This window comes from Urocitellus parryii, chromosome 4, assembly GCF_045843805.1.
Source record: "Urocitellus parryii isolate mUroPar1 chromosome 4, mUroPar1.hap1, whole genome shotgun sequence".
In the NCBI taxonomy this organism is placed as follows: domain Eukaryota; kingdom Metazoa; phylum Chordata; class Mammalia; order Rodentia; family Sciuridae; genus Urocitellus; species Urocitellus parryii.
This window is the reverse complement of record NC_135534.1, coordinates 191,873,821-191,896,654: the sequence shown is the minus strand read 5'-3', so window position 1 is coordinate 191,896,654 and position 22,834 is coordinate 191,873,821. Positions and strand designations below refer to the sequence as shown.

The following is a 22,834-nucleotide window of genomic DNA, read 5'->3' as shown; positions in this document are numbered from 1 at the left end:
CCCTCAGGAAGCACCCCAACACGGTCCCAGCCCCGGCCCCCACTCCATGGCCACTCTCCAGGCCCCACAGAAATACTCACTTTGGCTCCAGGAGGACCGGGAAGGCCGGGGTTGCCATAAGGCCCAGGGGGACCCTGAAAGGGGAAAGCCACAAAAGGTGAGAGAAAACAGAAGCCGTCCCACCTCCAACAACGTCTGGGACCTTCCTTCTGACTACCAGTAAGTAACCTTTTACCAGAGCTCCTCCGCGCCTAGCCCTGCAAGAGCACCTTCCGGGTATCTCCTTTCCTCCAATTAACGCGTGCGGCATTACTTTGGAGATGAGGAAGTCAGTGCTGACAGAGGTTTGTAACTGTCTCGGTCACTCAGCTGCTACTGGGCAGAGCTGGACCTTGACCTCTGAGTGCAAGCCCTTAACTTCTAGATTCTGCCTCCTCTCCACACCCTCTTGGCCTGGCCCCATCTGCCCTTCCCAGTTTCCTCGAGCTCACGCCACACTTAGCTATTTGCTTCTCTCCAACATTCCCGGTCCTGCTCTGCTCACCACCTTGGACATACCCTTCCCGTCATGGGGCACGCACGTCTTGCCCATCCACCCTTTCTGACCGGAACCGGACCCATCCTTCAAGTCCTGGCTCAAAGGCCTCCCCCAGCCTAAAGAGGCCCCTCCACCCTTTGGACTCCAGCTGGACTTTTGTACGGGGTTTTGGGGTTCAGAGCTCACGGAGGGTGAACCTGACCTCTTTGGGACAAGGGTGCATTGCTGTGGCCATAGCACATGGCCAGAGCTGCCCTGAAGCTTCAGGGCCTCCAGGGACCCTGAAGCAGGACCCAGACAGTCCAAGAGCTTCGGTCAAGGTTACAGAGCAGAGCTGCAGCCCATGGGAATGGGGTTCCGAGTGTTCGTGCTCAGACCCCGTTATTCGTAGCACTGGAGCTTCCCGGGCAGCTCTACGTCCCCCCAACAGCTGGTTCCTGTCCTGTCCACTTTCTCCAGCAGGAGCCTGGCTGCTTTCCTCCAGCAAGGCCACACAAGCCCTCAGAGTCAGACGATACCGGGGGTCTCTGCCCAGCAAGAACAGTCTGGGGCAGTGGGGGTGGGAAGGGGCACCTGGAGGGGTTACTGTCCCCAGATCCCACTGGCTGGGTGACACAGGCCCTCACCCCAGCCCTTCTTGGTGCATCGGGGTGGCCGTACAGACTCGCTGTCTTCCCTCCTCTCGGAGGCCCGCTCCCCAGCTGCAGCCGGTCACATTCCAACCGAGGCACCTCCCTCTTCCTCAGGCCTGAACTGGGACCCTCCCCTTCTCTGAAGGCTTCAGGAAAGAAGAGTGTCCAGAGTGCACTCGGCCTGGGGAATGGTTAACTGCCACGTGTGACCCTCCTGCAAGGACCAGCCCTCCCACCCCCTCCCGCCAGTCCACCAAACACGGAATCCTGGCGCACAGATGGAACACGGATGTGGCAAGCCCTGGTCCTCAGCCTGTGACTTCCCGGCCCCAGCCTCAGTCTCCCATCTCTCCCGGGAGTGACTGGGTCCCGGAGGTCTCTAAGGAATCTGGAAAACCTACAATGTTCAGTCCAGGGGGATCCTGGGTCTGGCTGCAGAGCTCAGGCTGTGGGGGGGGGGGGGGTTGGTGAGGCTCCCTGACACCCAGCTCCCTTCCCTGGGACCAAGGGTGGGCCCTGCAGGGCCAGGGGTGGCTGCCTCCCCTCAGTTGTGCCCCCAGCTGCCCCACAGATGGGGGACTGGAGCTCTCAGCTGCCCCATCTGCAGCCTGCGAAGGTGGGGGCTTCCTGCTTCCCTGCCCCACTCCCCCCCCCGCCCCCCGGCCTTCTCCAGCCACTGCCTTGCAGAGAGACGAGGCCCATAGTTGACTGGAAGCCAAGCAGACTGATTCTATAAATGTCGCAGCCCAGGGAGTGGGTGCAGGGAGGGCTCAGGGATTCTCCCACATCCTCGAAGGGCTGGGGGAGTTCATGGAGATGGGAAGGTGCAGGTGACATCAGATAAGACCCCGTCCCTCCGGAGGCCCAGGCCTGCTGTCTGTGCAGGGCAGCCCTGGGGTTGCTGAAGGCAGCTTTCTATTATCTCTTTGGAATTTTCTGATCTATGGAATTTCCAGCATAGAAACAGGATGGTGGGGGTGGACGGCCAGAGCCCAGAGGCACAGCAACGGTCATCGCCCGGGGCTGGGCGGGACTGTGGGCAGGCCTTCCCGTGACCCCAGGTTTCACCCACAGGGAAACTGAGGCCAAAGAGAGGAATGGGATCGGCCTATGATCCCACAGCTTCGGGGAGAAAATGCTCTTGACTTCCAGAGTGGAAGGCTTTCCAACCATTTTCCCAGCCCCTCTCCCACCCCCTCGGCCGGGCACCGTGGAAGACAGAGGGGAAAATCAGGCCTGTCTCCAACCTGGGGAGCTCACTCCAATAGACAGAAAACGGCGCCTGGGTCAGACTGCCCAATTCACTCGGCTCTGGCATTTACTCTCACTTCGTTCAAAGCGGCTGAAGCTCTCAAGCCTTGGATTCCTCAGACGGGAGATGACCTGGGAACCTACTTCTCAAAGGCTCGGGAAGATGCAGTGAGATCATGCCTCTAAGCAAAGAGCTCGGGGTCAATGAGAGTTTTTACAGCGTGATCCGTGTCATCGGGGCGGCAGGTACATTGCTGCAGAAACTCTGGGGAGGGGACAGTCTTCAGAGAAGGAGGTGGCATTTGATCTCAGCCATAACTGGAGGAACCGCTTGCAAAGGAGGGCTGCCAGGTACAGAGGAGGGTCCAAGCAGAGGTGAGGGGCTGGAGGCCCCAGGGAGAGCTTGGGAACGGGGGCAGACTGCCGGGGCCTAGAGGGCAAGGTCAAGGGGCCTCGTGCTGGTCCAGACTATGAGATCCTCCGGCTGGCAGGGCCCATGACACCTGTGTGTCCTCAGCTCTGGGCATGTGCTTCCTGGAAGTGTCAAAGCCAAGAGGAAATGTGGCTTCAGACAGCAGATTCCAGAGCCCTGGGCCCAGACAGCACAGGGCCAGGTCTGCAGGGAACGAGGGCTCCAGTAATTGCATAACCAGAACCAGTGCTAAAAATATGCCCCAGGCCGCTACCTCTGCCAGGGCCTCACCAGGCACCCAGCGTGGGAAAGGCTGATTCAGCCTGACACAGACGCGATGCCATTGGTCCCTGTCCCTCAGAAAGGGGCAGGCTTCCCTCTTAAGGGTCCTCCAAGTGTCCCAGAACATGAATAAGAGGCTAGACTCCAGGTCTGGATTGGAGAGACGCTGTTTGGTTTTCTGGTCCCTAAGATGAGAGTGACCAAAGGTCGGGGCTGCGGATGAGGGTCAAACAGGCACCATAAATGACACGCAGGGCCCAGGCAGAGGTGCTGTTGTCACTCTGAGGCTTGGGCCAGCTCCTATCAGCCCCGCAGCTCAGCCCCAGCTGTCCTCTAACTGCCCTCCCAGGACGGGGAGCCCAGCCCCTCCCTGGCAGGGCACATCCAGTTGACGTGTTGACGTGTCAACATCCCTATCCCAGGATGGCCCTGGAGAAATGGGAAGACACATGCAGCTGTCACAACCTCCCCAATAAATACCGAAGCCCGTCAGCTCAGGGAGATGGTCTTCAGGAGCCCCTTCCCCACCTCAGGCTGCAAGGGGTGAGGCCCACCGTGGGCAGCTGAAGCCCTGAAAATGGTCACTGCTGTCCCATGCCGTGTCGGTCCACAGAGCAGCCCCGGGAGCCCCAGGCCCCCGCCATGCCCACAGTGGAAAGCAGGGGGTGGAGAGGGACAGGAAGACGCAGGCCAGAGAGCCACCCAGAGATCCAGAGGACAGCATGTGATCACTCACCCGAGGTCCCCGTGTGCCGGGAGGTCCAGGTAGTCCAGGCAGCCCAGGGGGACCCTGAAGAGACAAGAAGACAGTGTCAGACAGGGCCAAGTGGCAGCCAGGAAGGGCACCAATCAGCTCTGGGCATAGAAACCTGTGGCCAAGGGGAGGGTCCCTGAGGTCACCGCCCGGAGGAACTCACACTCCTGGGTCTTCCAGGCCTTTCAGAAAAAGCCACCACGACTTCCCCGTCTTGGAAGCCCTTGTTCCTTGTCACCCAGCTGGCTCCGGGGGCTTCCCTAACCCCTTCCCCAAGTCCCCTCCCCTCCCCTTTAAAGAGCACTATGTTACTTGAGGAAATATCCGCTTAGAAGCCCGTTTCTCCCACCACATCATGGTCTTCTCAAAAAAAAAAAAAAAAAAAAAAAACTAATGGGATCTGAGTCATCTCTCCTTCCCCAGGGCTCAGCCAAATGTTTGATTAAATAAAACAGCAAGAAACCTCAGAGTTCAGCCAAGTTCTCTGCAGAGCCAAAGCAGACGAGGGACATGGCCAAGGTCACACCAAGCATTCTTGCACACTGGAGAGACCCTGAGTTTACACACACAGGGTTTAACCCCCCCCTCCATCATCTAGTAGCAAAGTTAGGCACAGTACCACACATCACCACATAGTTGTTGCAGATTTTATGGCTCTTCTTTATTTTTGCAAAAAAGTGGGGTGCAACATTAGATGAAACCTCTTTTTTAAAAAAAAAAATTGTTCTAGTTGGGTGCAGTGATGCCTGAAATCCCCGTGACTCAGGAGGCTGAAGCAGGAGGATCGCAAGTTCAAGGCCAGCCTCATCAATTTAGTGAGGCTCTAAGCAACTTAGTGAGACCTTATTTCAAAATAAAAAATAAAAAGGGCTTGGGATGTGGCTCCGTGGTTAAGTGCCCCTGGGTTCAATCCTGGGTACCAAAAACAATTTAAAGCTTGTGCTAGTATTACTTAAAAATCGTTTATTACTAAAGTTTGGTGCAAGATGAGGATGCGTGGAATACCCGTGAACATGTACTAACGCAGTGGCAATGACTCCGTGGTGAAATATGGTAACCAGCCTGTGCCTGGAGAAGGAACCACACACCCCACATGGGCTGTTTCAAGGATGATGAGACTGTCGGTGTCTAGCACAGTGTGTGGTACATACTGGCACTGGAGTGTCCCACCACGTCCACCCTTCACCGTGGCCCCTGCAACAGCGCCTGCAGCCTGCCTGCCTCCACTCTGTCCTCCACACAGCCTCACTCCCTTTCCCAAGCCACTCCCTTGCTCAACGACATTTAATGGCTCCTCATTTCCCAAAAGAGAAAGAAGGCAAGTTGGGCATTTAAGAGGCGCACCTGTCGGCCCTCACCTCCCTTCCATTCCCACAGAGAGGGAGGAGGCGAGCCGACTCAGCTTCCTTCCACTCCTGATTTTCAGAGCCGGGGACTCTATGCAATCCCGTCCACCTGAGTCTCCAACGTTCCCCTTTAAAATGGGTCCAATCGCTCCTGCCCCGTCCACCCCCAGGAGCAAACAAGCATTAACTGCAGTGCCTGGTGTGATGAACGGGCCCCGAAGCCTTCGAAGGAAGCCAGGCTTTCGAGGATGTGTGAGGCCTGGGGAATTCATTTGTTTCAAATAACCATCAGCGAGATTCCAGGTTTCCTGCCCAGAGTTAAAATGGGCCGCGTTGAAAACTCAGCCCGCTCTGGTGGTAATTAATCCCGATCTCACGCTGGGCAGCCCGGCTAGCCTGGCCTAGGAGCACCACGTGCTTGCCGGCCCGTGAATAAAACCCAGAGAGATCCAGACAGGCAGATACGGGCACCAAGGCCCGAGGTCACTGGGCAGGAGCCCCAGGGGAGGGAGGAAAAGCTGCTGCCCGATCACCTAGGAGTCCCAGCCGCCACTGCACCTCTGGGTTCCTCCAGCCAAGCTGGCCCTCGGGGCTGGGAGGACGGACTCTAGTCCCACACCCAGGCAGGTCCCAAGGGCTTGGGATCGGGCCAGTCCACCCTCCGGTCCTTCCAAGCTGGCTTGGGTGCAGGGAGCAGAGTGCAGTGTGGGGGTCCTAGGCTCACGCTGGGCAGCACCCCTTCCCAGCTGCGTGGTTTGGGGGAAGCTCCTTCCAGTCTCCAAGGCTCGCGTCTCAAACTGTCAGATGAGGATCGTTGTAGCACCTATCCGCAGATAATCTATAAAACGTGCTAATCCTGGTGCCTGGCACGAAGTGAAAGCTCAGAAAATGAGTTATTTCTGTTAGGCACACTCCTGGAACTGGCCCACTTGAAAGTTTAATTACCCCCCTCCCCCGCTACTGCCTCTGTTTTGGAGAGAAAGCCAAAGATGTCCCTCCTTAGAAGACTGTTCTTGGCCCAGTTCTCCCAGATGACCCAGAAATAAAAGAAAACACTGGGGGATACAGCTAAGCACGGCTGGAAGTATACAATACCCTTTCAATGGATCAGAAACCAGAGAGGGACTCAGAGAGGCAAAGTGACTTGTCTAAGGTCACACAGCTAACAAGAGGCAGAGCTGGGGTCATTGGACCTGTTCTCCTACCACGGGCAACACTATCAGGTGTGTCTCTGATGAAGTATGTGGCCTTAACTAGGTCCCTCCCACTCTGTGTTCATCTGGCAAAGGAACATTCTAGAGCCTTCCAGACACAGGCACTTCCTGAGCTCTGGGGGCCAGGTAGGGAGAAAAACAGTCAAATCATTTCCACCTCGCGGAGAAGGTCAAGGGCCAGAGGAGAGAGGAAGGGGCAGTTCCAGCTATGGGGCGGCCATAGCTCAAAGGCCTGGACACTCCCTCTTGGCATCTGTGCTGCCCCAGAAATGGGGGCATCCAGGCTAGAGTCTGACCTCACCCACAACATCTGCAGAGCAGACTCCAAGTGCCAGTCAGGACCCGGGACCAGCCTGGTGATGTCAGCTCACAGCCCAGCTCCCTGACATGGCAGCGCCAGCCCCCGCTGCAGGCCTGCTGAACCCTCCACCCACCTCCAGGGCCAGGGGCAGGGCCACAGCTGTCCGCAGGCCCAAGCGCCCCGTTAGTGCTCACTTTGTTCTCGGCCTGCGAGGGCGGACCCCACCCCCCGCGCCCCTCGGCCCTGGCCCAGCCCCTGCCTGTTCTGCACACAGCGGAACATGCTGCCGCTACTTTCCAGGGCCTGAAGCCTGAGCGGGTGGCTCCGATGATTCACGGGCCGGGGTGGGATTTTCCACTCCACACCGCAAACAACAGGGCCTCTGAGAGGGCCCAGGGCTGAGGGGGCGGACAGCGGGGGCTGCAGGCGGCCGGGGGAGGGGGAGGAGGCCTGGGCTCTCTGGGTGCACGCATATGGCCCCCTCCGGGCCTCCCCCAGGGTCCTGGCCTCCCACAGCCAGGCCCGGGGAAGCCCGTCCCACGGAACAAGTCCCCCCTTGTGTCCGGCTGAGCAGCCCGCCCGCCAGGCCTTGCTGTCTGTGCTGGCAGGCACCTCCCCTGGCAGTTGTCAGGCCAGGGGACCGTTTACAGGCCTGGGATTCGGGGACGGAGTCCAGGCCGGGGCGTGCTCTCTGCCATGTGGCCCTCTCGGTCTCGGCTCTGCGTCTGTACCCTGACGGGGTGGGCAGGAGGTCTCCAAGAGCCTCTCAGACCATCTGAGCTTACGGTTATTCCCAAGAACAGCTGGGTCCAAGTTTCTCAGTAGGAATCCAGCACTGAGTGGCCCCGTGCGCGTCCCTGCGTCTCCCGGGGCCTCCGGGCCTCGCTTTGCTCAGCTGTGAAGTGGGGATGGCGCCCTGTGTGTGCATGTGGGTTGTTCTCCCTTTGCCCTCGGATCCATTCTGACCCTGGGAGCCAACCCCCCACCAGCTGGCCCTGGCCCCCTTGCCTCCAACAGATCGGCCAATGGGAGACCCAGGCAAGTCCAGAGACAGGGAAGGGGACATGTCATTTCTCCCTGCTGTGCTCTGCTGCGGCTGGTGTCAGCTCTCCCAGGGACGGTCAGGCCTGGGCGTCAGGACCACATCCTGTAGGACCCAGCTTCCTCCCAAGCTGCCTGCACCTCTGTAAATAGCCTCCTAACCTCTGCGGGTAACCCTGCGCCTGGCCTGCAGCCAGTGCTCCAGCAAGTAAACCACCCAGCACACAGTAGGCCTCCACCTCCTGGGGCCCTTGCAGGGGGGAAGTTTCTCAAGATCTATCCCCAGTTTCCAACCAGGAGCCGCCAAGAGGATCCCGAGGACGTGGCCTTGGGTGGGGGTGGTGCAGGAAGCAGCAAACAAGTCCAGGAGCTCGGACAGACCCTGGGCGCGGAGGTTCTGGCGCTGGGTGCCCCCACACCCCTTCTTACTGAAGCCACAGAACCCTGGAAGGGTAAGTCACGCTGTGTCCCTGTGACAGGAGACGTGACTGCCACAGCACCAGACTCCTAGAAGCCTCTCCATCAACACAGCGAAGACCGGATGGACGGCTAAGCCAGCGGGCGGCTCCCGGCCAGGCTGTTCTGAATCTGCCTGCTCCCCCGTCCTCTCGGCCTCTCACCCAGGAAGTGATTCTGTGTGACCTCCAGGAGCCTGGCCAGGAGTTGGGGCAACCTGGTCCTTGAGGGGACGCATTTGTTTCTTGGATGGTCACAGAGCCTCTGCCGTGAGGCCCCAGCCCAGGCTCCCCAGGGGACACTGCAGTAAGAGCCGGTGCATTCAGATGCCAGAGGCCTGACGGTGGGTAATGAGGCCTAGGGCACCCCCTCCCCGTGGGGCTTCTGGGAACTGCCCTTGCCCCCAGCTCACCTGGGCCCAGGTTTCCCCCCTCCCCCTCCTGGGCTCCCACAGAGCACCTCGCAGAGCCGCTACCAGCCCTGCAGGCCCTGGGAACCCCAGCCCGGCCTTGGCCAGCAGCCCTGCACCCCACCTAGACCCCCACTCATGCACACTCCCCAGGGGAGACTGAGCCCAGGAGGGGAAGGAACTTCCTAGTCACTCTGGAAATCAGCTGAGATGGCCCCGCGTGCTGCCCCCTGCTGCAGCTCCCTGTGTGGTGTCCCAGCCAGGCCCCAGGCTGACCTCCAACACAGCACGTGGAAGCTATCTATCATCCTGCCGTCCACAGAAACCGAGGGTCAGAGTGGACCAGTCACACTAGGAGGAGGTGGAGCCAGGACTTGAACCCAGGTCTGCGTGTCCCCAGAGCCAGGACAAGGAAACCCTGCTGCTGCTTAGATCCTGAAGGCCCCCTCCGGGGTGGGGAGAAGATGAGAGAGGACAGAGATTGGGGGAGGTTACGTCACTGCTCAAAGGTGACACTGGTATCTGGGGGGAAGGAGAGAGCTGTTTGCCACCTGCCATACGGTGGACAAAGATTCTAGAAGCTTCTTGGTCCCTCCTGGAGCACAAGGGGCAGGTAGGATAGGGGCAGCACGGGGTGTAAAGTAGGGTGGCACCAAGGCGGGTTGATGTCCTCCCTCCTGCCCTTGGTGGCCAGGACGGGAGGGGCAGGAAGACCTTGGAGAGGGGCAGAACCAGAGCTCCCAGCTCCCACGGGAACCTTCTGGGCCTCCTGGCCAGGTCCTCCATCTCTCCCTCCCCGGCTCACCCACCCGTCAGACAGGGATCAGCAAACGGCCTTTCCCTTGACTGGCTTCCACCAGGGGCCACAGGAGACTCTGGGCAGGAGGAAGTGGCTCAGCAACTTGACTCAATACCAAAGCAGAACATTCTGTGGATACGGAGCCCTTCCTCTGAGGCCAAGGAGGAGGCCTGACCCACCTGTGAAGCCCTGATGTGACCCGGAGCCCCAAGAGGACACAGGGAGAGGGATGGAACGCACTGGTTTCCCAGTGAACAGTCTGACCCTCTTATGGGCTGTGTAGCCTTGGGCAAGTCCTGGCCCTCTCTGGGCATAGTCTCCTACTTCTGCACCTGCCTAAGTTAGAGGATTGAACTGAATAAGCATCTGTCCACGGACCAGGTTGATCCAGTACCTGCTTTGATGAAGGAGAAGCTCAAGAGGAGGTCTAGTAGAAGGTGACCCAAAGCCCTAAGCCCCAGGGTAAAACAATAAATTGAGCCTAAAATAGGCCCCAAAGCCAGATTCTATACCAAAAAAAAAGTTCCTATTCCAGTTCTGCTCTGCTAGACCTGGCCTCCCTTGCTCCATACCTCATGTGGTCTGCTCAGCTAGACCTGGCCTCCCTTGCTCCATACCTCATGTGGCCTTGGGAGGGAGAGCTGGCCTCCTCCACTGAGCTGGGACATGCTGTGTGGCCAGAGCAGGAACCCTGGGCCTCCCCGTGTGCTGTTGAAGGGAACAGTTCACCCGCTTCTGACCTCACGGCGGCTTGGGAAGCTGAGGTGTCAGTGCCCAGGGCGGCCGGGGCCAGAGGCGGGCTGCTTGGCCTGGGGGTGAGGAGTTCCTCACTCTCCCTCCCTCCACTGCCAAGTTCAGAACATGGAACTCGGAGGCACGTTGACATAACCGCATTGCAATGCATCGCGTTCCATACGGTCGACAATATGGTTATAATAAAGGCGGACTCTCTGTCCCCTTGGAGACAGGCTGAATAAATATTATTCCTAATGATTATTAAAACTCATTAAGTGTGTTTGTAAGGCCTGGGAAGTCCCCGCGCCGGCCACTGTCTCCACCTGGTAGGGAGCCCTGACTTCCAACACAGCCCAGGGGGAGACCCCGCTCTGGGGGGGAGGGTGGAGGCCACGGACTGGAGGCCATCTCCAAGGAAGGAGGAGGACAGAACAGGCCCGAGTCTTCTGGAAACTCCAACCCACCACTCCCCACCCGGAGGAATTGGCCTCCAGCTGCGGGAAGGTCGTTGCCCCTGGAGACGGTCCCGGCAAGCCAGAGGCAGCGACCCTGAGACCATCTCCCGCACACGGAATGCTCTCCCTCACCCCTTCCTGTGCGCTCCGGCCCCCGCTGACCTCCCTCAGCCCCAGCTCCGCTAGCAGGGCCTGCAGAGCAAATGCCCACAGGTACTGGCCAGACAGCTGATCGTGATGGGTGACAGGCCGGGTCTGCTGGCTCAAGTGGGAGGAGTGGGGAGCCTCGGTGACAGAAGGTTTGTCCTATCTAACAGGGCCGCCCGTGGGTCCCTCGACCACCCACTTTCCAAGAGAAATTGGTCCCCAAGACTTTTATAAGACATCTCTCACGGTTTTAAAATACTAGTCACTTAGTAAAGCATACCGCACGTGCCAAAGCAAACACATCCAGAGCTACTCACAGCTAACCTCTGCCCCCAACTCCCAGACTGCCGCAGGGCCTGCTGTCCTGAGGGCCAGCGCTGAAGGATGCTCTGCTGCTCACCCAGCTCGCTCGGCCGGACCCGGGGCCAGGATGTCAATGGCTTTCCTGAAGCCACTAGACCTTCGCACAGGTCAGCATAGAAAGACCTGGGACCTGGGCCAACCAGAGCTCAGGGCTGCCCCTACCTGGGCATGGCCCCAGACCCGAGTCTGGCTCAGTGGACAGGAACCTGCAGCAGGATGTGCAGAAGGAGGCCACGGCCCGGAGGGGTCGCCCAGGGTTCCAGTGACGACTCTGCCACCCCCGCTGCCCTGCCCTGCTCAGGAGCAGCCTCCTGACCCAGCTGCCCTCTGCCCTCCACTGGATGCAGCACGCACCCCACCCACACTTACCGGCAAGCCACAGTCTCCCTTGGGCCCTGGAAGCCCCATCAGCAGGGGGAACGGTGTGGGTCCCTCCAGGTGAACGAAGGAATAGCCGCTGCTCGTCGTGGGCCGGGCACCGGAGGACAGGACTCCCACGGGGGCCGAGCCCAGGGCCGGGGTGGTCTGTCCACGGGGCGGGGACTGCCTGGGACTGGCCCTGGTGGTCGGGTCATTCAACAGGACATCCCCGGCTGCCTTCCCAGGTCTGAGGGGGACGGGCTTCTGGGGACCGCTCTTGGGTCCAGCTTTCTTGGAGGTTTCTGATCCAGTGGGTTTCTTGCTTCCGGCGGAGACGGAACCAGGAGAGCGAGTGGGGGGTACAGTTCTGGGATTTCCAGTGCCCAAGACTGAAGCCACCATCGTGGCTGGTGGCCGAGCTGCTCTGGGAGGGCCAGGGCTGGTGGGCGGCAGAGGTCTGCGGGTGGCGGTGAGGGCAGAGGCTGGCCTTCTGGCAGGGCTGGCTGGCCTGGCCTCCGCCGGAGCTACTGTGGAACGGGCAGTGGGAGGCAGGGGCCGGGTGCTGGGGGCCGGAGGCCGGGCCACGACAGGGTTCCTCTGGGCCGGCTTCGCAGTGGGATGGGGGACTTTGACAGGAGCTGGGTGGGGAGTGGGCTTCTGGGTGGGCGGAGCTGTCTTAGTGGATGAAGGCAGAGCGGCTTTCTGGGTAGGATGAGGGCTTTTCTCAGGGACTGTTGAAGGAGAAAGGACGGAAGGCTTGGTGGAGGGACTCTTAGGGACCTGGGTGGCTGTGACTGGCCATGGTTGGGAAGCCGCGGGGTGAGTTCTGGTGGAGCCAGCCAAAGAGGCTGGGGGCAAGTGGGCAGGGGCTTTACTGCCTGACCGTTTGGCAGGTGGCGGTGGGGTCCAGGCTGGGCCTCCCACAGGGGCACGCGGGCGAGGATCTGAGGGGCTAGTTCTTTGGGGTTGGGTGGGCCTGGCGGGAGCCGCTGTCACTGCAGGCCCCCTGCCGGCTGGCCGTGACCCCAAGGCAGGCATGGCAGTGGTCAAGTTCTCCAGGCCCAGCAGGGCCAGGTCACTCTGGAAGGTGAAGGGTCTGCTGGAGTCTTGGGGATAGAGGGGTCGCAGCTGGGGCCAGTCCAAGCCAGCCTGTGCACACTGCTTCCTCAGGAGGGCGCAGTAATTGTGAGCGACCCGCGTCACGGGGTGGATACTGAACTGGCAGAGGGCCCCTTCGAACTGGACAGCACGGGGGCTCATCTTCCCAAAGAGGAAGGTGCCCTGAGGGTCAAGCGTGGGATCCCTGTGGAAGGGCAGCGGGACAGGCACCCGGCGCTGCCCGCAGGCCGTCACCAGAGTGACCGTGCGGCCACGGAGCTCGAGGGCCAGGTGGTGCCAGCGACCGTCGTGCACGTCCAGGTCGAAGGCCACAGAGCGCCGAGGCCCCAGGTGGACCACAGTCTTGCCGGGGAGGAACTGCAGGCCCAGCTGCAGCTCATGCCGGCGGCTGCGGACGGCGAAGAGGAAGGCGTGGTTCACCCGGTGGGAGCAGAGACTCAGCACCAGAGCCAGCTCCGTGCCCAGGGCCGCGGGGACCAGGGCGGCTGTGGGGGCCTGCAGCCGGGCCCTCTGCGTGAAGATGAAGCCCGACTGGAACGGAATGACCCCCGGGGTCGCAGGGCTCCGGCCGCCCCCTGGCTTCGTCCAGCTGAGGCCCAGCCGCTGGAGGACGTCCACATCTGAGAGAAGAAGGGAGAGGACATCTGAACATAGCGCTGTCCCCTGCCAGGGGCCGAGGGCGCTGCACTGGGGCTGTCGGGCACGCACCTCGACCCCTTGTTGGGCTGCATCGTCCCTATCACAGCTGAAAACACAGACCTCCCGGTTCAAATCCTGGCCCTGCCACTTCCCGACCCTGTGGCCTTCGTGCCTCAGTTTCCCCCCTGCAGAGGTCTCTGCCTGGGTGGGTGGGTGGGGCAGGCTGAGGAGCTGACCTCGGCCATCAGAAAGGTGACGTGTGCTGACCTTTCCCCCAGCGTGGCTTTGAAGAGAGCAGGAAGACTCAGGTGTCCCTGCAACCTCTCTCCTCTGGGGAAGCGTGTGGACATCTGACTGTGGTCACATCTGCCCCGTAATTACGTGGGCGGGGTTTGCCAGAGGGAAAGGAAGGTTCCGGAATGTTTATGGAAAGCCTTCCTGACCTTCCCTCTCCCGGGTCACTTGATCTCCTGCAGTTGGCTGAGCTGCCAGCATCTGCAGAAGCCGGCTCCCGAGCTCCGACTCCGCGGGGAAGCGGAGGCTGCCTCCAGAATTTCCATCGGGGTCAGGGCCTCGGGACTCTGCCCAAGTGTGCTGTCCCATCTCTGTGCGAAGGCCATGTCGGGGCTGGGATCCAGCACCGGGCACTTAGTCGGGTCTCAGTTAGCAACTGTGAGATGGACGGGGGGGTGGGGTGGGGGACAGGGGGGCTGGGCCCCTGTGGAACACAGAACTCAGATCTGGCAGCACTGCCCGGGGTTCCGTAGTGGGCTCCAGACCCGCTGGGAGCCTGGACCCCGAGCCTCAGTGGCCCCTGCTGAAGACCCAGGCAGAGTGCCTCACCCTAGGGCTCCTGGAGGGACGAAATGGCCACCTTCCCCACCATCCTGTAACTCTGCTCACGTCTGTTCCTGACCCCTGGGCCTCGATTTCCCTGCCGGGAACACACGGGAGCTGGACCAGCCCTGGAGACGGTGCCCTGGTCAAGGGTGTTCTAGGAAGAACTGGAGAGCTCGGGCTGACTGCACAGCTCTTGGATTTAAGACCCCGTTCTTCCCCAGGACTCAAGGGCCTGCTCTTCACCTCCGGTCTCCTTCCCTTCTTTCTCACACCTTCGCCTGTCCCAGGCTCTAAGGTGACATAAACCACGGCTTGGGGTGGACCTGGTAGGTCTGAAGCAATGGAACCCTCTTATCATCATGGAATACTTAAAACAGGAGGAGCCACTGGGTGGGGGTGAGGTGGGGGACAGCAAGCCACCTCGTCCCGCCCCAGTCCCACCGTGACAGCCCCGTGCAGTGCATCCCTCCTCACACACAAAGCCCACGGCCCAGAGGACCACAGCTGGCCAGGGAAGGCAGCCTGCAGGAGGCGTTCCTTCTTATCCTCTCCAGGTGGGTTTCAAAGCCAAAGACCAGCCTGTCTCCAGGACCCCCAAAGACCTTCTATAGCTAAGGGACAAAGTCCCAAACTCTGAGACCGGAGTTACCATGAATCTCTGGCCATTGCAGAGAGGAAAGGGCAATGCTGGCCCAAACTCTTCGGATGAACAAAATCATTTTTAAAAATGCTAAATGCTTTCCATGCGTGCTTTCTCCACTGACCCAACAACCTGTGAAGGTGGACCCTTTACCGTCCCCGCTCCATAGCCAGGTTAGATGGAACCACTTGCCCGAAAACAAACAGCTTATCAAAGGCACATCTGGGGCTGGAACCCAGGGCCCCTGACCCAGGGGTCTCTGTTCTTAGGCACTCAGCTCGACTATTCTGGAGCCGCCCAGATTCACTGGAAGGCAGAGTAGAGTCACTTCCAGAATCCCGTCAGGGGGGCAGAGACGGGGGGGGACAGGGAATGAATTCAGCCCAAGGCCAAGATGGAAGGGCCCGGCCAGCTGGCCCCAGCAAGATCCATTTATTACATAAACCTGGCTCCACACAGCTCCGGCCGCTCCCCAGGCCCCTCGGAGCCTGACTCAGGACTCTGGACAGCTGTTCACCTACTTTGTGGGGGAAACAGCAAGCTTGGAAAATATGACATTTGCACAAATGTTGCTGGCCGGTAGAAGTCTCTTCCGGGCATGGACCTCCCTCCCAAGGGCCCAATCCCTGCCCAGGTCAGGCCACGGGGACTCCCGGAGTGCCCGCTGCCTGCCCCAGAACACAGGCGGGCGTGGAGGAGGGGGAAGGGCAGCTATTTTAAGAGGCTTTGTGGCTGCTTGACAAACAGATGTGGGAAAGGTTTCGATTTCCGTGGGCAGCTGTGTAGCCGGCCCACTGCCGCCCTGGTCCCCTGAACAGCTCCTCAGCGACAGGCGGGAAGGGAGGATCTCACGGGAAGCAGAGGGTGGGATTCCAGGCTGAGAGATGACAGTTGTGCACTTACTGTCTCCTGAGTGTACCCAGTGGACAGAGAGGGGCACCTGAGGCTCATAAACCAAAGTGCCTCATAGAGATCTGCCCCAGACAGGGCCGTGACCATGGCCTCCCCTACCCCTCGCAAAGCCCTGTGGGTCATAAACGAGAATGTGCCTGTGAGTGACCCTGTCTCCTGAGGGAGAACCGAGACACAGTCCCAATCAGGGGCACGGATGCCAGCAGCCCCTGAGTCCTCAGGCCCCTTCCGCCCTCCTTTGTCTCCCCTGGACAAAGAGAAGAGAGAATTACCTTCAGGAGCTCCTTGGGTGGAGGCCAGGTGACAGGCAGACCAGACTAAGATCCAGGCGAAGAGAAAGCCCCTAGGGACAGCAGACAGCACACACAGTCAGCTTCCGCCCTCCGCCAGACCCGGCAGGGAGCCGGTGGCCCAGCCCCCGTGCCACCCAGGGCTCCCCTGTAGAGGTGCCACCCAAGCCCCAGGTCCCTGGGCCCAGGCTCTGGAGCAGGACCTGCCTGCAGGGTATCAACGCCCCCACCAGCTCCACAGACAGCTAAGCCAAGGTCATGGGGCAGGAGGACTTGTGCTGGGTGGCAGGAGACCCAGGGACCAGCTCAGAGCGGGTGCACTGAGCAACCAGGAGCCCGTCCCTCCCCACTCTGGGCCTCAGTCTCCATATCTGTACGGCCTCATGATCTTGAGACCCTGCCAAAGGCTCCTGCCAACGGGCAACAGAGCCAGAGCAGAAAGGAAGGTCAAGTGGCAAGGCCCGACTTGACCATTTGAGTGGTCACTGACCTTCAAGGGCAGGGGGGAGAGAGACCCCTTTCCCAGGCCCAGCACTGGGCAAGGGCAGCTGCCCACTCACTGACTTATGCAGATGGAACATGGGAAACCAGAAGGCAGGAGGCTGACCCAGGTGCGCACCGGGCCCTGGGGCTTCTTGATGGGTGACCCCAGGGAAAGTCACTCAGCCCCTGAGCCTAGGTTGTCCCCATCCCCTCTCTCTCCTAGGCAGGCATGAGGATGAACTCAGTGCCCGCATGTTAAGGGCTCAGCCTGTCGATAGTCACAAAGGCCATCCCCCCACCCCTGCCGCCAGCCCTGCACTGAGGCCAGGAGAGCTACAGGTCTGCTCAGGGGCTCCTGCCAAGAAGGGCAGAGGCAACATCTGATTTCACCTTCCTGTGCCAGCAGCCACCGGTGACACCTGAAGCCACTCAGGGTATCTGATCCCCAGGTGGGCAGAGGGGAGGGCGGCACGTGGCCAGAGATGGCCAGGATGCAGGCAGAGAGAGCTGGGCCAGGTGGGTGGGGAGGGCTAAGGCTGGGTGGGCAGACCAGGGTCCGTTTCCAGCTAGGGACGGTGTGAGCTGGGGAGCCCCGAAATCCAGGAAACCCGCCTGCCAGAATGGCCGTCCGATGCCCTTTGAAAAATAAGCTCAGCCTCCATTAGCTTTCCCTACTTTCAAATTTAATAGCGATTCCCATCAACGGCAACCATAACTAGGGCGCTTTGGAAGACACTGGTGCTTCTCCACCCACAGCCATCCCTCCATCCTGCAGTCACATGTGGACATGGACTTCAGAGGACTCCAGATGAATCTGGACAAGCCTAAGCCAATCCTGGGAATGGCATGCATATATTACTCAAATGCGGCCAATGAGATGGGAGTGGTCCTGTCAGGAACCTCGGGAAAGCTCTTCAAAAGGACAAAGAGGTTTTCTTCTAGCCTCTATATGTCATTGAGTGAGGACATCCGACTTGGAGTTGTTGCAGCCATTTTGCACATGTGAGCTAACAAGCCTCCTGTACAGATGAGGATAGCAGAATGGAAAATAACGAGTTGAGATGCTGAATTAGCCAACCCTAGTATTGCTCTTCCTTGGGGCCTCTTAACATGGGAAGCAATAATCCCATTATTATTTAAATCATGCTGAATTGGCACTTCCCTTACTTGGAGAAAACTCATTTGCCCGCAAGCCGGCTGGAACAGCTCCCAGGTGCTGATGATGGTCCCTTTGCACATCCTGCTCCATCAGCTGGACCCTGCTCTCTGCCTGGTCAGTTCCCACACGTCCATTAGCTCCCAACTTGCTGTGCTCTCTGAGTCACACCACACCCACATCAAGTACTTGGTCACCACTGTCCACTTCCCTTCCTAGAAGACGTCCCCCAAGGGCAGAGTGAGCTGGCCTGTTCTCTCGTCCACGCCTGGCAGACACATGGGAAGTGTCCAGAGCATTCTCACGGGATGAATGAAGATCAGCTGGAATCACAGGGCTCTGGGCCTTGAAGTGTCCTCCCAGCACCTTCGTCCGGCTCTGCTCTGGCTTTCCCAGCCCCCTCCCCCCCACCGCATGGCCTGCCCTCAGGCTCACCAGGGCAATGGTAAAGGTCAGAGTGCCCAGGTGCCAGGTGAGAAGGGCAGGGTAACCCCCTGCAGACCTCCCGCGCCAAGCCAACGGCAGCCTCATTAGTGCTGGGAAGGATCACAGTGGCCAGAACCTGCACCAACCCAGAACTTCCCAAGAGACGTTGTTTAATTTGGCATTGGAGAAGACCAAGGTGGGGACGCCGGGACAGGCACCTCCCCGTCAAGGCTGCTCTGCACCTAACTCCTTCTTCACTACTGCTTCCTACCAGGGACACCCTCCAGGATACTGTGGCCAGATGGACGGGGAAGAGCTGTCCCCTGCATCCTGGTCTCGACAGCCCCCGCGGTGTGCCCACACACCAAAGGCTCTGAGAAGTCTTGCAGCAAAGCAGTACCCACACTCGCTGCCATCCTGCAGCCCCCCAGGCCAGAGGACCCGGGAACTCATTTGTCCTGAGAATGCCTTCTCAAAGGACATTGCTCTTCTTCGCCTTTCTGAGTCCCTGCCACCCCTTCGTCTCTGTCACTGTCCCTCCAAGCCCCCTCTTCTCCTGGACCCTCCGTGCACCAGCCCTTACTCCGGGCGTCCTTCCCTGTGCCCTGCCACATCCTCCCTCCTCAGGATGTTTCCCAGGCTGACAAAGAGAGGCCAGGCGGGAGAGAGGAGCTCAGGGACACTCATGTCCTCCCCGATGGATCGCTCTGGTGTGGCTAAGGCAAGACGATGACTCTTTAGAAACCGGAGGGAAAGATTTTAAATCCTCCAAGCTCAGGAGAAACAAGACTCAGGAGGATGGAATGGAATCTCCTCTTTGGCTAACACCGTGGCCTCTAGCCTGCAGACCGGCCGCCCATTCATTCACCTCCGCAAACACACTGCCCTGCTCCATGGGTGCACCGACCCACGACTCCCCAAGGGTAGAGCACATTTGAATGGGAGAGGGTCCTTAAAGATCACCCAGGGGCCAGACTCCTATCCCCTGAGAGGAGAAACGACTTGCCTAAAGCCACAGACCCCACTGGACAGTCTCCTGAGGAGAAGAAACTGGAGGCCTGTGGGGGCCTTCCTGCATGCCAAAGACCACAGTCCCTGCCTTCACCAACAGGAGCAAAGACGTAGCCAGGGAAGCCAACGAACCATCTAGTAAGTAAGCTCCAGGCCTGGAAAGTTGGCTCCCAGAGGCCCTGCTGCTTCTTCCCTCCGGTTCCAATCCTGTTTAGCTACTGCGAATAAGGCTGGTGCCGGCGCTGGCTCGGGCTGTGTTCTAGCAGACTTCTGTTTCCACCACCGCCTGTGGGCCCTGGCTCAGCGAACCCCGGGCTCCAGGATGTCGGGAAGACTCAAGCGCAGGGGCCAGGGAGGACAGGAGGTGGCCTTAAGCACAGCCACAAGAAAGGGGCCCCAAGAAGGGCACCCAGCTGTTCCTGTCCCTTGCCGCCCCCCTGCAGCCCACCCGTCACGGCTGCTCCTGGACAATGAGGCGACCAGAACCTGCACCCTGTCTGGATGGTCTTTCTTCTGTCCTTGTCACCTGGACACACACAGGACCCAGAGATCCACATTCTGGGAAGCTCAGGGCTCAGATCTGCAAGAAGGCGGCCCTGTGGACACTACTCTCGCGGGTCAGCTGGGAGCCATGGTGTGGCAAGGGGGTGGCCATCCTGCCTGCCTCCGTGGCACAGCCAGACCTTGTGTGCCCAGAAGGCCACACCCAAAGTCCTTTCTCCATACCTTACACCTCCTCCATGGGCACACAGACAGGTCATCAGTCTGGACAGGATGCAGCCCAGAACTTTCCCATTGACTCACACACCCATTCAAGAAGTGAGTAGTAACACAAATAACAGCTGCCATTTTTGAGGACTTACTACATGTCAGGCGCTGTTCTGAGCTCTTTTACAAGAACACTGTCGCTAGCCATCCCCAAGCCCTGCCAGCTGGAGATGGGCATGCCCCTTCGTGGATCAGAGAGGTGAGAGGCTGGCCCAAGCTCACGGTTCAACCTCGAGTTGGCCGGGTTGCAAGCCCCCTGAAGTTAGCCCGGGAGGCTTCCCTACCACCCTCCACCACCAAAGGCTGGCACTTCCCCATGCCAGGCCAGGCAGTGAGGGCATCAGAGGATCCCCGACGCAGAGATGGGGGAGCAGATCGGCCAACAAAATAACAGGGAAAGTGTTCTCAGGAAGGGCAGAGAAAACGGGTGACATTTTGAGGCTGGTGAGACTGTGGAGGGACCGCAGGGCTTACAAAAGCAGAGGAAGGGAACATGCTCTGAGTGCAGAGAGGAAAGGCAGACAAGCAGGGGGCAGGGATGTCAAGGCGCTCACTCTGGTGACCGATGGGGGAGCAAAGCTGGGAGGCACACTAGAGTCAAAGGGCACAGGACCCACAGCCAGGGAGACAGGGGGAGGCAGGAGCTGGCCTCAAAGCAGTGTGACTGCCCATTTGCCCAAAGCTTGGGCTGGGTGCTAGGGTGCTTGCCTGGCACAACTTCTCTGCCCAACTGCTGGCATCTGCCCTGGCTCAAGGTCTTCTGGAGAAAATGAGTCAGCACCGCGCTCACTGGGGCTGTGTGCGTGTGTTGCGGTGGGGGTGGGGGAATCTCAACCAGCCAGCTTTTTCCAGGACATGGGGAAGAAGGGGGGGCATCATCCCCCTGATTCCAACTCAGAGGGGCGGGGCATGGCGGGCCGGGGCGGGGCTACAGCCCTGACCAGCCTCCTGGGAGAGCCCTTTGGGTACTGCAGGATGGAAAGACCGCAAGTCCTGTGTTTGAGCCCAGGCCACAGGGCCCAGGGCTGCTCCCAGCCTCGCTCACTCCCACACACACCCACACGAAGCGACTCGCCCTTGCACACCCTTGCTCTCTCCAAAAACTTCTGCACAAGCTGGGAATCCCAGCCCCTGGGTGCCAGCTGTGCTCAGCCCCGCCTCGGAGATTCCCTGCCCTCCTCTGGCCTCTGTCCCCATCTGTACAAGAGGCTGGATTTGGTGATCTTCCAGGGCCCTTTCTGCTCTGACACGCCGGCTCTCACTTTCTCTCTCGCACTCGGGAGAAGGACAGGAACTAAGTGCTCCCCAGAGAAGCTGAGAAACAGACACCCAGACACACACACACACACACACACACACACACACACACACACACTTCCAGAAACGCCGGGACGTGCAGAGCCACACAGACACTGAGTCGGGAGCAGAGCCCCCGGACCCGGAGACCGAGAAACGTGTCCACAGCCTCACAAGAACCGATGGAACCAGAGACGTACGGACTCGGACATGCAGACACCGAGCCACTGGAACACACCGAGACCGCCCAGAACAGAGATCCTCTCTTCCCCCAAGTGTCCCCAAAGTTCCCACTCTGCAGGTCTCCTGCCGGGCGCTCCCAGCACCACCACCCACCCCTGGTTGGCTCCACACCGACCCTCCGGGCTGGTCCCCGCCCCATAGGGACCCGGCAGCAGAGCCCGGCGCTGCAGGGCAAGCAGTGCTCGCCAACCCTCGCCGGGCTGGGAGAGTAGCCCCTGTTAACCCCTGGAGTCCCGCCTCGCGGAGAAGCAGGAAGGGACAGGAAGCTGACGTTCCGCTGGAAGCGTCCGGCGCGGCGGGGAACCCCAGCCCTCTCCAGATCCCAGCAGCAGGAAGCTGGGGAGGGGGCGTCCCCGAGCTCGTACTCACCCCCCGCGTATCACCGCCACCGCTGTGCCTTGGGCCCCCAGCGCGGATCCCGCTCCCATGGCAGGCCCCTACTTCATGCTCCCGAGCCCGGGGGGCAAGTGTGGGCGCGCCCCATGGGGCCGCCAGCCCCCGGCCCCGCCGCGCCAGGCCGGCTCAAAGCGCGCGGCCCCCGCGCCCCCAGCGCAGCCCCGCGCCCAGGGGCGCTCCAGCAGGCGGGCAGCGCGGCCGGGGCCCCGCGGGCGCCCGCGCCAGGCCCATGGTCCCAGGAGTCCGGGCGCAGCGCTCGCCCCTGCCTCGCTCTTTTTCTGCTTCCACGGAAAAGGAAGAAGCAAGAAAAAGAGGGAGATGATCAAACTTTTGGAGGCGGGCTGCTGGCGGTCTCTGGAGGCAGAGCAAGGCCGGGCGAGGGCGCGCGGAGGGCGGTGGAAGCTGCCTCCCCGCCGGCCTGGGGGAGGAGAGGAAAAGGAAGGATTTGGGGGAAATGAAGGCGATTTAAAGTCTCGGCCCGCGGCAGCTCTCCACCTTCCCCCTCCCCGCGCCGGGCCGCCCTCTGCTGCCCCCTGCTGCCCCCTGCCGGCCGCGGCCAGGGACACAGCCTCAGCCCGCCCGCCACGGCCCCGCTGGGACACCAGCCCCCTCCTCCTTGTAAAGATGGGGAAACAGATTCACCAAAACAAGGGATCGCCCAAGGCTGCACAATGATTGACGGCAGAACCTGGATTAGGAATTTCTGACCTGTGAGACTGCAGGTCCTCAAATCTACGGGGCGGTTTGGAGGAAGAAAGGGGATAGATTCAACTTCTGAAAGAATCTCAGAATTTCAAGGACAGAACTGGGAACAGGACTTGGAGTCCAGACTCCCACAACAACCAGTGTTTTCACCCCCGACACCCACCAAAAAGATTGCTTCACCAGATTCTGAGTTCCCGGGAGAAAGAACGTGGTGGGTGGGCGTGTTTGTGTTTGCTCACCCTCCTCTCCTCTGCAGCTCGGTCAGAAACGGGGATTTAATCCCCCAGAGTGGAGTGGACACCCTGGGATCCCACACTGGAGCGCGGAGCTGCAGGACTTTGCCTGCCGCGGGTAGATTCTCACATCCCCAACCCCAGGCCAGCACTGAGACTAATCCCCACCCCCACCTCCACCT

At 60.2% G+C, this 22,834-nt stretch overlaps 1 protein-coding gene across 1 annotated transcript in view; it reads right to left on the bottom strand.

Annotated features, from left to right (window-relative positions):
- Positions 1-21,746, bottom strand: part of Col27a1 (collagen type XXVII alpha 1 chain) — a 121,154-nt gene extending 99,408 nt beyond the window's left edge. Inside the window, exons 1-5 of the mRNA XM_026393356.2 lie at positions 21,688-21,746; positions 15,918-15,988; positions 11,505-13,234; positions 3,852-3,905; positions 81-134 (exon numbers count right to left, since the gene is read on the bottom strand). Of these exons, the coding sequence (XP_026249141.2) occupies positions 81-134; positions 3,852-3,905; positions 11,505-13,234; positions 15,918-15,988; positions 21,688-21,746 (1,968 nt within the window). The remainder of the gene's footprint in view (positions 1-80; positions 135-3,851; positions 3,906-11,504; positions 13,235-15,917; positions 15,989-21,687) is intronic.
- Positions 21,747-22,834: the final 1,088 nt, after the last annotated feature.